At 33.7% G+C, this 13,149-nt stretch overlaps 1 protein-coding gene across 2 annotated transcripts in view; it reads left to right on the forward strand.

The window, feature by feature from the left end:
• Positions 1 to 13,149, forward strand: part of SNX29 (sorting nexin 29) — a 145,337-nt gene that overhangs the window by 97,477 nt on the left and 34,711 nt on the right. For both annotated transcript variants that reach the window (XM_076351069.1, XM_076351070.1), the window contains exon 20: positions 10,491 to 10,630. In XM_076351069.1, coding sequence (XP_076207184.1) covers positions 10,491 to 10,630 — 140 coding nt within the window. The remainder of the gene's footprint in view (positions 1 to 10,490; positions 10,631 to 13,149) is intronic.

A 13,149-nucleotide genomic window follows, 5' to 3' on the forward strand; every position in this document is an offset into this window, starting at 1 on the left:
ATGTCTTCAAGTAGAATTAGTAGAAAATTATGACTCCGATGTTTCAGAAATGGAGTACATTTATTAAAGGAGAAAAGCTTTGGAAATATAAATCCTTAAGTTATATGTTAAAATTTTGAAGTTAAGGATTGCTTTCATTAATGCTCACTTAATTTGATTTTTGGATGAGGTAATATAGATGCTTAAATTCTATATTATTCTTGATTTTCAAAGTGAGTAGAATTTAATTTTCAACCTTCTTAGTGGTCTTAACTAGTATATTGAGTTATTTTCATATACTATTTTGCCTTGTGGGTTTTAGGAAAAACAGTCGCTAATATAAATTTGACAGACATGCTTGTGCTGTAGTGTGGTTAAAAAGAAAAGAAAGGGATCCATTTGTATTGTGTTCAAATCAGGAAAGGGACTCAAATTAATCTTATATGTATAGCCATATATGCTAATTCTATAACACTTTTTATGGCATTCTAAAGCCATACAAGAAATTTGTCCTCTAATTTCACTATGTTACTTCATAACTGGAAAGTTTAATTCTCAAAGAAGTATGAGCTTTAAATAGCCATTGAGATTAAATTAATACAATCTAGTTTTCAAATAGGTAACTTAATTGAAGTACCATACAGGTAGAAATAAAAATAATTTCAAACTTGGCATAATTATTAAGATTTCTAGTCACAGCACACCTCTCTTTTTCTGTCACTGTCACCTGCACACTAAGGGGGACTACAGAGTATTTCAGATTTTGAATCCAGATCCTCTGGGTTTTCTACTGGAAAAGACTGCAGTTGATGTTTTATGTGTGCAGCACTTAGAAAAGAGCATTCAGTTCTTCTTCATTTCCATTTTTTTGTCATATCACTATCTAAGAGAAGAGAAATAAGTCAGTAGGAAATGGTTGGCTTTTCTATTACAAATACTTAATAGCAACCACTTCATCTTCAAGTTCTGTGGTATGAAATGTCTGGGTTACCTGAAACTCAACATGAAGGTTAAAGCTAGCACAGTGCAGAGTAGTATATGTCATTGTCGGTGGTTTAATTTAAAAGGTAAACAGTTTGCCAACTTGTACTTCTGCATCTCTTTCAGAGTGTCTCACTGAATTAATGTGTTTATTTGGTGCTCAGGTGTAACATTTCATGAAAATAGTGAATTGAGTCTTTTTCTTTTCAAGGTACAAAAATTTGCTATTAATTGCTGTTGAAGTTTAGGAAGAAGGAACACAGAATATTTAGGGACTACAAAACAAAATTTTGCCTGTCAAGAGGTGTTTATATTTTGTCCTGTCTTGTAATCCTATAGTTAAGAGAAGCAATTTATTCTAACAAATTGTTGAAGATAGAACCCATAGAAATAGTTCAGATGGTGTTGCTTTACATCATGACATTATGGGGGAAAAAAAGAAAGTAATGTAATTTACATGCTGCTTGGACAACTGCTAGATAAAAATATTGCAGTTTTATAACAACTCATGCATTATTTAGGTATTCTAGTAGCCTCCTGGTATAAAATGAAAATATAAAAATAACTTTCTAAATATATTTCTTAGTGTGATGGTGATGCTAAATTATCAAGTTACTTGAATTAATAAATTTCCTTTCAGAGATACTTTAGCAGGGACACCTGATTACAGAAATGAAACTAAAACCTCCTGTCTCTGAATCTGAAATTGTACCCACACAATCTGAAATTGTACCCACATCAATTACAGAAATTGATTTCTGTACCTATCAATATGCTTGATTTTATTTTTTTTTCCCCCCTGAAATGTATTGTTTTATAAATATGGGCAAATTCTAATCTTAATTGCTCTACAGCTTTTTGGGCGATTGCTAGTACTAAACATATTAAATGTTAATTTTTTTAAAAGTGGAGGAAACTAAATATTGAATACTTCAGATCATGTGAAATGCTGGATACACTTCCTGCATGAAAAATCTGATTTTTCTCGTACCATGTAAAATATCTTTACATGAAGGCACTATAAATAATGTGCACTTGATATCAATATTCCTCATTCATTCAATTTTTATTTTAGAAATAGAATCGTCCTATCAGAGTGTATCTAAATAACATTTCTATTAAAGGAGCATCTAGTCTTTTGAGTGGGAATAAAGTTCAAAGACCATCTTCTATGCTGCTACTGTTTGGCAGTTGGGATGGTCAACTGCTGTATTAATGATTTCCGCTCCCCCCCGCCTCCCCCAAACCATACTTTTACTTGCTAGAGTTAAAACATTCCAGATAAACATATTTGGATGCTGTTAGCCCACAGGTGTAGACAGTAGCCAGAAGCTAGCAGCCTTCTTGCTACTTAGATGTCTTAGGTGTTGCTGGTTATCAGCAGACTGAGTAAGACTGCTGTAATCTTAGCCAGATCTATCAGGGGAGAGGTTAGCCAAGAGAGTGGTATCTGGGCCGTTGTGTGGCTCCCTGTAACCATGCTCTTTCAGCAGTTCTGTGGCAGTCTGCACCCATCCATGCTCTCTTAGTATCCCCCCTCCTGACTTGCTGGAACCATCCAACATGAGACAAGTGGCGTAAGTTCTGCTTGAAGGTTTTTACTGGGAAGGGAAAGTACTTACTGAACTTTGTGGGGAATTTTGAAAGCAATTTCTTTCACTTGCTGAGAGGGTAGAAAAGGAATTGTAGTTTTTCGTTAACCTGTTCGTGGATTTGGCTCTTTCCTGGCTTTTGGGTGTGTGTGTGTTAATTTATTATTTTATTTTTAAGGGAAGGCATCACTGTAAGCTTGTATATATAAGCTTGTACACTAAGCGCTGTATGTACCATGTTTCTAAAGGGTTTTGGGGTTGTTTTTTTGTGGTTGTTTTAAATTCAGAGTCTGTCTTTATTGGTCTTCAGGGCATTTTCAAACCTGATAAAGAAATTAAGAAAGAAAACTGCAGTGTTGGGGGGAAGCACTGAACTGAGACACATTTTAACTAATATTGTTAATAGTTAATAGTTATACTATTGTTAATAGTTATTGTAATATAGGCTAGTGAAAAAATGGATCTCAGTTTTATGAACTGTTGTGGTAGTTTCCAGAACCTCCTGAATAAAAATAAAGAGTAGACTGATAATACTTGGTCTGAGGAGAAAACAGAAATAGAATTTCCCTGTTCAATAGCTGAGCAAAAGATAAGCCCTACGGGTCTTGCTGTAGGCTGCAGTTTTCTACTGATACTTTTTAATGAACAGTTGATCCTGACCAGTTGACAAATTGACACATGGTTGGCATTTATGTCTTTAAATACCAAAATAGTTAGATGACACTGGATTTTGTTAGCGTAACATTACCAATTGAGTTTTTTTTCTAACAGTGGCATTAAACACAATGCTAAAAAGAGATCAGTTTTAGGTTTTTTCCTCAAGCTTTCTTTTTTTCTGTTGATACATTTATTCATTTTTAACACTTTTTGTCAAAGAGGCTTTTGAGAAAGTTTAACCTTTTGGATGGATGATATTGCTAGCTTGAAAATGCCAGGCATCTTAAGAAACATACTTGGTTCCAGGATTCTGTGCAATGCCTGAACCAATTTAGAGAGGCAAGACATAGTTTGACTGAGATTTATCATATGGGGGAAGAATTTATCAAAATGGGATTGTCTGTTGTTTTGATAGCGCCTGGGGACTACCTGCTTTTATGTATCTGTTAACATGCTTATGCTCTGCACTTGCTTAGAGGATGCTATACAGCAACATTGTATTCTAAGAAAGCATGGACAAAACCTTAATATGACTATAAACCTTAGTTGCTATAATGCCCTGTAATGAGGGCATTGGCAGGAGCATGGCCCACCCTTAGCATGTCTGCTGCTGGATGGTTTTGCAGCAATGCGTTTTTCAAATGACTTTATCTAAAAGCATTACATACTTTCTGGTATCATTGAAATGAACCCATAGTTGGAGATGGAAATACATCAACTATTTTAGTAGAGAAACGCAGAGTAATAATTACAATTATGTAGTAGGTCTCTGTTTAAAGAAAGATAGATTTCTTTTCAAAACTGACAGTTCCTTGATTTCTTCTTTGTATCTCATCCTCTTAAATTCCCGTTTGTTCCACTGAACAGTAAATGTACAAAAAAAAAATCTCACAGTGGGATGGGAAAAATGGCAATTTCATGTATTGTATACCCTTGTTTTGTTGTATAACGCTAGCCTGATTCTGCCATACAGAAACTGGCAATACAAGTAGGATGGAAATTTTAAGCTCATGTCGTTTCAATAATTTTGAGATGATTCTTGTATAATATCGTGGTATTTGGTGTATTTAGTACCGGAAACTGTACCTCTGTAAAACTGCTTCATGATGCAGTAGTTACTGAAGGACAGGTGTATTCAAGTCGTGTTTTATTGTGACCTTTGCAAAGGTGTCAGCCTGTAAAAATTAATACTTGCTATCTAACTTTTTTAATCACAAAACAGTGAGAATGACTCAGCAATTGAATGTTTAATTAGCTACCATTTCAGCTTCTGATTTCCAGCTTCATTTTGAGGTTAACAATTTAGTATCTTGTAAATAGACAAAAACTGATATGATAATTTTGCTAAGACTGGTTGACCAAGATGGTGAAAAATATTAAGCTACACTAGAATAACCTGAGTTTATTTCTGCATTTGCAGGTCCATCTTTGAATAGCACTATTGTCAGCTTTATTTAGGATGGAATGCATTGTGTGGTATCAGAGGCTGACACAGCTCTCATTAAAGTCCTAAAGCCATATTTCCTTTTATTTTATTTGAGTTGGACTGAGCCCTGAGCTGTTTTGTTGTTTGGTTTTGGGTTTTTTTTTTTCCCCCAGCACTAACAATAGGAGGTTAGTTAAATGATAAATAATGGTTAGACCATCAGAAGCAGTGCATTTTTTGTTGATTGCAACAGCACCAAACCCAGAATATAAGTGTTTTATCTGTCCCTAAATCATGGCAGGTAACCATGGCAATCATACCATTTCCAACAGCTCATGGAAAATATTTGAAGCATCTTAAGTGAGCTGTTCCATTAATAATGAAGAATATCAATGTTCTGCCATCTGTTACATACTAACAGTGTATATGAAAGACCAGCAGTTGTGTGAAACAATTTAGACTGCAAGTTGGAATGAACTTGGCTTGTAATGAAAAACTGCAAAGCAATGTAACATAAAATATGGTACGTCAGACTCTGCTTTTTAGTTTTATAGCTTAACATCATCTTCTAATATCTGTTGAGAGTCTGTAAGATTTGCATCATGTATTCTCATTTTTAGAGATTTGTAACTTGATATTAGCATTTTGCTGTGGGCAGAAACTTGGCAAATTCTCAGTCAAAAAGAATTTAATAAAATATTTTGGGAGACATTAACTTCAGATTAAAAATATTTTCCCAGATGTGTTTTGATGCTTCTGCAATCTGAAGCAGTTTTGCTTGTTAACTGAAATTTTGTGGACTCTTAATCAAAAGTATATGCTCTTGAACTGTGGACTAGGAAATAATTTTGACAGTAATCTGTGCAGAAACAGTAGTAGCTTTATTTTTCAGAAAATATGCCTACAAATTGAAGGTGAATGATGGTATGTTAAGTCTCAGTTAACAATTTGTGTACAATATAAGTTTATTCTGCATAAATTGGTAGTAAATGTGGCCAAGATGCCCTACAGATCTATATGAGAATCTGTCCTTATTTTTTATGAAACTGAGTCCCTCTTTATATAGTACCCTTTCTTTTAACAGGGAAAGAGAGATTCTTAAGCAGTTAGGAAGGGCAATGGATTATGGTTATAGGCAATGTATACCTGCATGTACTAGTTCCTTTTCTATGCGCAGAATGCTTTCATGGATTGTTAATCAGGTGGTGCTGAACATGTGAGGCTTTGTCTTTGGTCAGATTGGAGCTGTTTTTCAAGTACAGTAAGGTAATTTCAGCATCATTACAAAAAGCGGTAGTAGCTGTCCATAAATAATCCCTCACATTGAGGATATATGGCTCCAAAGAGTTTATCTTTTGAATTGACAAGAAATCTCAAATCTTGAAAGCAGAGTTCCTGCTGCCTTTGAATACTCTTTTGACCCCTGTAGTGCCATGGGATCAGGGATTAGGCTTATCATGAATACAGTAGGAGAAGTTTTACAAGTAATAGTTAAGAGTTAAATTTCTTCAAGTTTGGTGGGATCATTCAGTCTACCACTGGACCCAGGTAGAAGAACTGAAAGGGCCAGTTAGCCTTGCCTTTTTGTTTTAAAGTTAGTAAGATTGTAGCCAATTGTTCAAATACCTTCATGGAAAGATACGTAGAAACAGCATCTAGGGCCTGACTCAGGAAAATGCTTAAAAACATGTGTTCCTGAATTGGTTATGGAAGGATCTAGTATGTTCTAGATAGAAATGGAGAAAATTTCAGAAAATACCTTTGATCTTTGTAATAATACCCATCCGTATTTTTGAGAGCAGGTCTCCTTTTTCAACCATGTTAGCAGGATCTCTCTTCAGTGAGATTTTGAAAGTGTGTGTTTATTCAGTACTGTTACTCTATCTTCCCATACGTGCATTTATTCTCCTACAAATGAAACTATATAACCTAACCTTTAATACTGTGAAAATGTAAGGTTTTTTGCAAAAGTATATGTAGTTGTAATTTTAACAGAATTACTTTGTCCCCACAGTACATTCATATCAAGCATACATAAATCTATATATTGAATCTTAGGGGAAGATCTTTGCTGTTTCCTGTGTGAATAGATATGCAAGTGTAGATTTGTATTGACAGATACAATCTCATACAATCACCAAAGATATGTACTAAAAGTATGGGTTTTTTCATTGATACAAATCCAAATCAAAATCTTTCCCTTTTTGCTTGTAAATAAAAATATAGTTTAGGAGTTGAAATAAAAAATTCTAACTAGATTTCAGTTGTAGATAATTGGGTCCGATGAAAAGAGGGTAACAATTACCTTTTTATAATTTGAGACTGGAAAAATTGGCCAGGCTTTGAACCAATTGTGTTTTTCTATTACCAATTATTCTATTTACTATTTGGTGACAAAAACTCTTTATTACTGCAACAACTTGGCAGTAGCAACTGTGTGGTAAAATAATTCCTCTGAGTAGCCGACCTGCTGTTGCAAAACGCACGTTTAATGATAAAGTATAGACGTACAGCTGAATCATTTTGACCTTGGTTTACATTACTTCTGGTAAGGACAGTGGTCCTTAGTACATGGTACAGAATTTCATGGTAGATCGCTCAGTGTTTGTTTTAGAGATCAACTTTATATCAGGCTAAAAAAGCATTTTTAACTGTTTCCAGGCTGAGTTTTATTTCTAAGATTTTCTGTATTTTGCTGGAAAAAATGGCGGAAAAATAGCTATATTATAAGCACTAATTTGATCAGCTGTAAACAGCAAAAATGCATTCCCCAAGCATGTTCTGGCAGTCTTAATTAGAAAACGCCTTTGTGCCATTATTATCTGTAGTTAATGAGATTCTTTACAATAACATAAGGGATAGAAAGTACCTACATTCAGCATTTTGCTCCTGTGTTTATAACAAAGTGGTCCTGCCTGTGAAAGAAGATGTATTTATTTAAATACATGTGCAGTACAGAAGATACTAAAAGAATTAAGCTTCTGCTGAAGAGCAAATTTTAACATAATTGAAATTATTTCACTGAAAATACTGTTGTTGAGGATTTGTGACCAAAAAAAACTTAAGAACTGAAAAAGTGCTAATGAATGTGGTACTTCAAAAATGGAGATTTTCTTGAGGGCTTGAAAACATAATTGATAGAAGTGATGAAAGTACAATCAAGGAAGTGTAGTGGGGGTGAGGCCAGTTCTTTGGAATGGCTCTAAGCTGAGGCTGTGTGTGCACTGGGAGCAGGCTTGTAGAGCAAAGCAATGCTCCTCTTTCCTCCATTATACACAGTCAAGTAAGACTGGGGGAGAGGATTACTCCATAACTGAAATGGTCTCACGTGCCAAACTTCACCACTATTTATGTGGTTAAAGCTTTCAGAACCAAAGGTGTTCCACAAACTTTTTATTCTTCTCTGAGATCTCCTATGTGCCACACTTCCTTGTCTTCTGCCCCACACAGCTGGTGGTAGTAAATTAGTGTCCCTACCAATGCGATGATGTGATACTTTAAATCCTTTGAGTGAAAAGATGGGAAGACAAGGCTGTTCCTTGAGCTAGTCAAAGAATCTAGTAGGAACAAAAATCTTAGTGAAAAAAGGGAAAATAATAAAATTTATGTTAGTTAATTAGTATTGCACTACATGTTTATTATTAGCATTCCATTTTATTCTAATATTATGTGTTGCCACGTATTAAAACTTTTGCTTTAACGTTTTCCAACAGCTTGTGTAGACTTCTGTTCCACACATTTGTCCAGACTTCGTCAGTGCAGCGGGGCACAGAGCAAGCTGTTGCTCTGTTCTGTTTGAGTAGTAACTGTACTCAGTTGTGGAGTACTGGGTGAGTGACTCTGCAGAGTGGATTGCATGAACTGTCAACAATGCAGCTTTGTTTTTTAATAAAGTATCAGTTTCCAAGAGTTTTCAGACTTCTTTCTTCATTTATCAGTAAATCAGTTAACAGTAGAATCACTTGCTACACAATTTGTGTGTGTATGTTGCTGAAAAACAATGTGACTGATAAAGAAATAGGAAACCATCTAACGTAGGGTTTTTTATTTTCACACTGATCTTGATTATTACATGTATTAATTAAAACTGGAATGTGAAAACAGGGCTGGACATCTGTGTAAGTTCATATCTAGAAAACAAAAAAAAAAAAGAATATATATTTTGGAATTTTGTGAACTTAATTAAACAACTGAAGCACTGCCTAAGTTTTTGAAGCCTGTAAGTATGAATGTCTTCAGCGATTATAAACGTTACAGAAATTACAATTACATGTTATTAAGCAATCATGCAAATAAAAGACAAGCAGAAAAGACTTCCTTAAACTATAAAAAATGAGGCTATTTTTAGTATACAGGATTAGTTGCCAATATTTGCAAATGTACCTTACTTAACATTGGTTGTTTGTTTTTTATTTTATTTTTTAATTCTATGAATTTAAATTACTACTTTGAGAAATGTCATTCAGAATCTTTTCTCATTTTCTCATGTCTCCTAAAAATATTGCTGTTCCTGGTAACTTCACCTAATGAGAGATAAGAACAGAACAAAATGTTAACAAAGCTTCTAGGAACTGTACAGCAATCCTCCTGAATTCGAAGGAGCATCCCTGCTTTGATGATGAGTTAGTCTGTTTTACCTAAGGAAGGAATAATCTTCAGATTTGCATCCCATGCATGGCAGCATGGCTTGAACCTTTAATACAATTAATTTATTTAGTGTTGTCAAATGTATTTATGGGGTTTTGTTGGTGGGTTGTAACTTTTTTTGCAAGAAACAAGAATTTGTTTCAATGGCTTTTCTTACACAGATAAATAATACAGGTTGGAGAGACACATTTATAGATAATAGTCTTCCTTTGAGAGCTGTAATTGTCTAATAATAGTTTTGGCTTCATGCCTAAAGAACATACTCTGACATTTAAACCAGGTGATCAGAATGCCTGCATTTCTGAGATACAGCATACTGGCTGTAGCACAAACCAGCCAGCACCTGACTTCACTGTAAACCTATTATAGTCTTATGTTAGCGTGAAATGTGTAGACTTTATATTATAGTTCACTGTAATTGCGATCCCTCACAGGAAAAAGTTTAAGCTAGATGTAAGTTACAGGATGCATGGCATTGTGCTGGTTGTTAGACTTTTAATTTTAAAGTCCCTCAGCAGAATGTGGAATTTATAGAATTACCTTATTTATTGGGGCCAATATAGTATAAAATCCTGAGATCTAAAATACTATAGGAACTTCAGTAAAACATTTTAGTGAGAGTTGCGATATAGTCTTTAAAAAAAGCAATCTACTATATGAAAACTCCATCTCAAAATAATAATTTATTAACATAATAATAAAAAAGCTGGAGAATTATTAATCCATTCTGCAGTTTGTGTACCCAACATTTGAAAACTATGAATTGTGAAGAAATTGTGGGAATAAGTAGTTATTTCCTCCTATGAAGACTGGTAATTCTGGATCTCAAAAAGAATTGCGTAAGTTGTTATGCCACTGCCTCTATGCCGCTGTTGTTATGCGCTGCCTTTCTAAGATTGTAGTATTTTATGGAGATCGACTGTTAGGAAAAGAATTCTGGTCCATAGAAGAAACATTCTGCCAAGGAGAGAATTCGGCATCCTGTCAGTGGATGTTTTTGTGAAACAGGTTTTTATTAGGTGCATGATCTTCCTTTATCTCCAAGAAAGACAGTCAAGGGGTTTTTACATATTGCGAACATACTTCTATAGACATAATAAACATAGATCATCAAAAGATCAAATTTTATGCTTATTAGGACTGTATAGTTACATTATAGAATTGAAAAACATACTTGCGCCATTCATATTTTTTCGTTTGTATTTTAGGATGCAAAGTTTGTAGAAGAGCGACGCAAGCAGCTACAAAATTACCTAAGGAACATAATGAACAAAATTATTCAAACTGTGCCAGAATTCACAGCCAATCCCAAAAAAGAGACTCTTATTCAACTGATGCCCTTTTTTGTGTAAGTATCTGTGAAGTAGTCAAGAAAATATTAAGCTTTTTTAATCATAATTTAATTTAAAATATGCCAGCATTTCCAAAATCTTTAAAAGTGTTTTTTTTAAATAGAAGGCTCTTGTTCAAATTATAAGCTCTTTTGTTATATTCAAAGGAATATATGACATACATAGTAATTTTTGTTTATTTAAATGGTGACTTTGAACAAAAATCACGGTGTAAAGCTTTCAAAAATATCTAAGTGACCTCAAAATCTGCATCCATACCTACTCTTCAAACATTAGGTGTTTTTGATTTCTTTTGTTTGCTCTTTTTCAGTTTTGTTTTGCTTTTGTGTGGGGTTTATATTTTTGTTTTTAAATTTATTTTGGGGGATGAGGGTGGAGCACTGTTAGGGTACTTGCTAACCAAATAAAAAAGTCGAGCTGTTGAACTCTTTCTAGCTCAATTTTGCAATCTGCTGACACATGTTCTGATTTCATTAATGTTAACGTTGAATATGTCCAGAAATAGTTTAACAGTCATCTGTTAAGAATCTCATAACAAACCCTTTGATATACTATCGTACAAGGGATATCATCTGTTAAAGTTACATTTTACTGTAAAAATTATTCTTTGCATTATTTGTAAATGATATTTGGAACTATTTATGAAATAATATTCATGAAAATTTGTTTTTGAGAGTGATGTTGACTTATACTGAAAAATTATTAGTGAAAGGAATAATGTTTTTTCAGTACTACACCTGTACAAATTATGTATAGATTGAACATACATTCATAATGAGCCATCATATTAAATTTGCTGTCCCCAAGCCTCTGCATAGGGATTATGCATTCATGCCTGTGAATCCATGAATGGATCAATTTGCAGAATCAACACCACTTTAAAATTAATAATTTTCAGTAGAAGCATACATACTTTGCTGTACTATTTGTATGGTCTTGTACAGAGTTTCAGATTTTCAAGTTGAAACTTTATTTCAAGAAAGCTGTATTTATGAGAAAATGTAATAGATAAATGGAAGAATGCCAAGATGTATTTTGTGGCATTCATGTTTTTTCTCTTTTTCCTGGATTTGAAAAAGCAAAAATCAATTTGATGAGACATCTTGATGATGAAATAAATGGCAAAATGATGTTTGTAGGGACAAACATCTCAAGAGACTTACCTTTTTCTCCCTAAAAACCTATTATGTAGAATTTGACTAAGGGCTGTAAAGATTTAAATGGTTTCAAGGACTTCCAGTTGAGGGGCCCATATGTGGCTTTTTGTTAAGTCATTTTAAAGAATTTGTCCTTCATGTTGTACTTTATTTTGTTTTTTAAAGAAGAGGGGGGCAAATACAAAATACATTTGCAATTGAATTTTCAACTCAAATAATTTTTGCTCTTCCTGTCCAATAATATTTTATTTTAAGATGGTTAAGAATAGCTGTGTGAAGTAGCAAACTGATAATTTGTCAACTTCATTTCATAACTTGCTGCTTTAAATGTAGAGCAGGGAAATAAATTCCGAACAGTGTGCTATTTAAGGTTCCATCTTTTCATTGGCTTGTTATAATTTATTATCCTGAGTTCCGCACAGACAAGCGGTAATGCAGAATAACATCCGTAAGTTGAGGCTAGCTAGTTTTTTGTCCTCAACCAGTTTGCTTATGAAAGAAATTCAATTTCAAGCTTTGTGGGGTATAAGATATTTTAATAAACGATGATTATGGTTTCAGGTGTACATTGAGTTGCTGTAGTAATTATCATTACCTCAACAGTACAAGCAGTCATAAAGATAGCAACACAACTAATATTAAAATATGACAAAAGTGGACAACAGTTTCAACGAGAACCTATTAGATTAGGAAATACTGTGGATACTCTAGTTAGGAATATTAATTTGACGCTTTGGTCTTAATTGATGGAAAACATTCGTAGTAGCAGTTCATTACTTGAACTGTGGTGCATTATTTACATGCTTTAACCAAAATTGTCTTGGTTTTGGATTTTTATTTAATTTCCATTATTAGAATTTCATATATTTTTTTAAAAAAATCTATCATCAATTGAGCAATTCAACAGTGACCATACTGTGAGATTATAACTATGAGATAATACAGTACTGATGTAAAAGCAATGATACTACTTTTCGGGTGGTTTTTTCATCTTAATGCACTGTTGTTACAGAAATATTTTATTGCAGTATCTTTTTATTCTACTTCGAGAAATTACATATCAAGAATAGTTTATTTATAATCTCTTAGCCACTTATGTTAAAAACAAGAAGGGAAAACAAATTTCCTCTTACTCCTCAGCCCTAAACAATTAACTTGCTTTCTGATGGTTAATCTTACCTCTTTTATAAGGGTGTAAATAGAATTTAGATCACATGTTTTTGTTTATTAAAAACGTGCCAGGTATGAGGACCTGCACAGGAAAAGATTCAAAATCACAACCCGATGTAAGGGGTTTTACCAATGATGTGCAAGTCAGAATAAACACCATTACCCTATTCTGCTGATGTAAAAAAACC

The sequence above is a fragment of the Aptenodytes patagonicus genome, chromosome 13 (genome assembly GCF_965638725.1).
Source record: "Aptenodytes patagonicus chromosome 13, bAptPat1.pri.cur, whole genome shotgun sequence".
Lineage (NCBI taxonomy): Eukaryota > Metazoa > Chordata > Aves > Sphenisciformes > Spheniscidae > Aptenodytes > Aptenodytes patagonicus.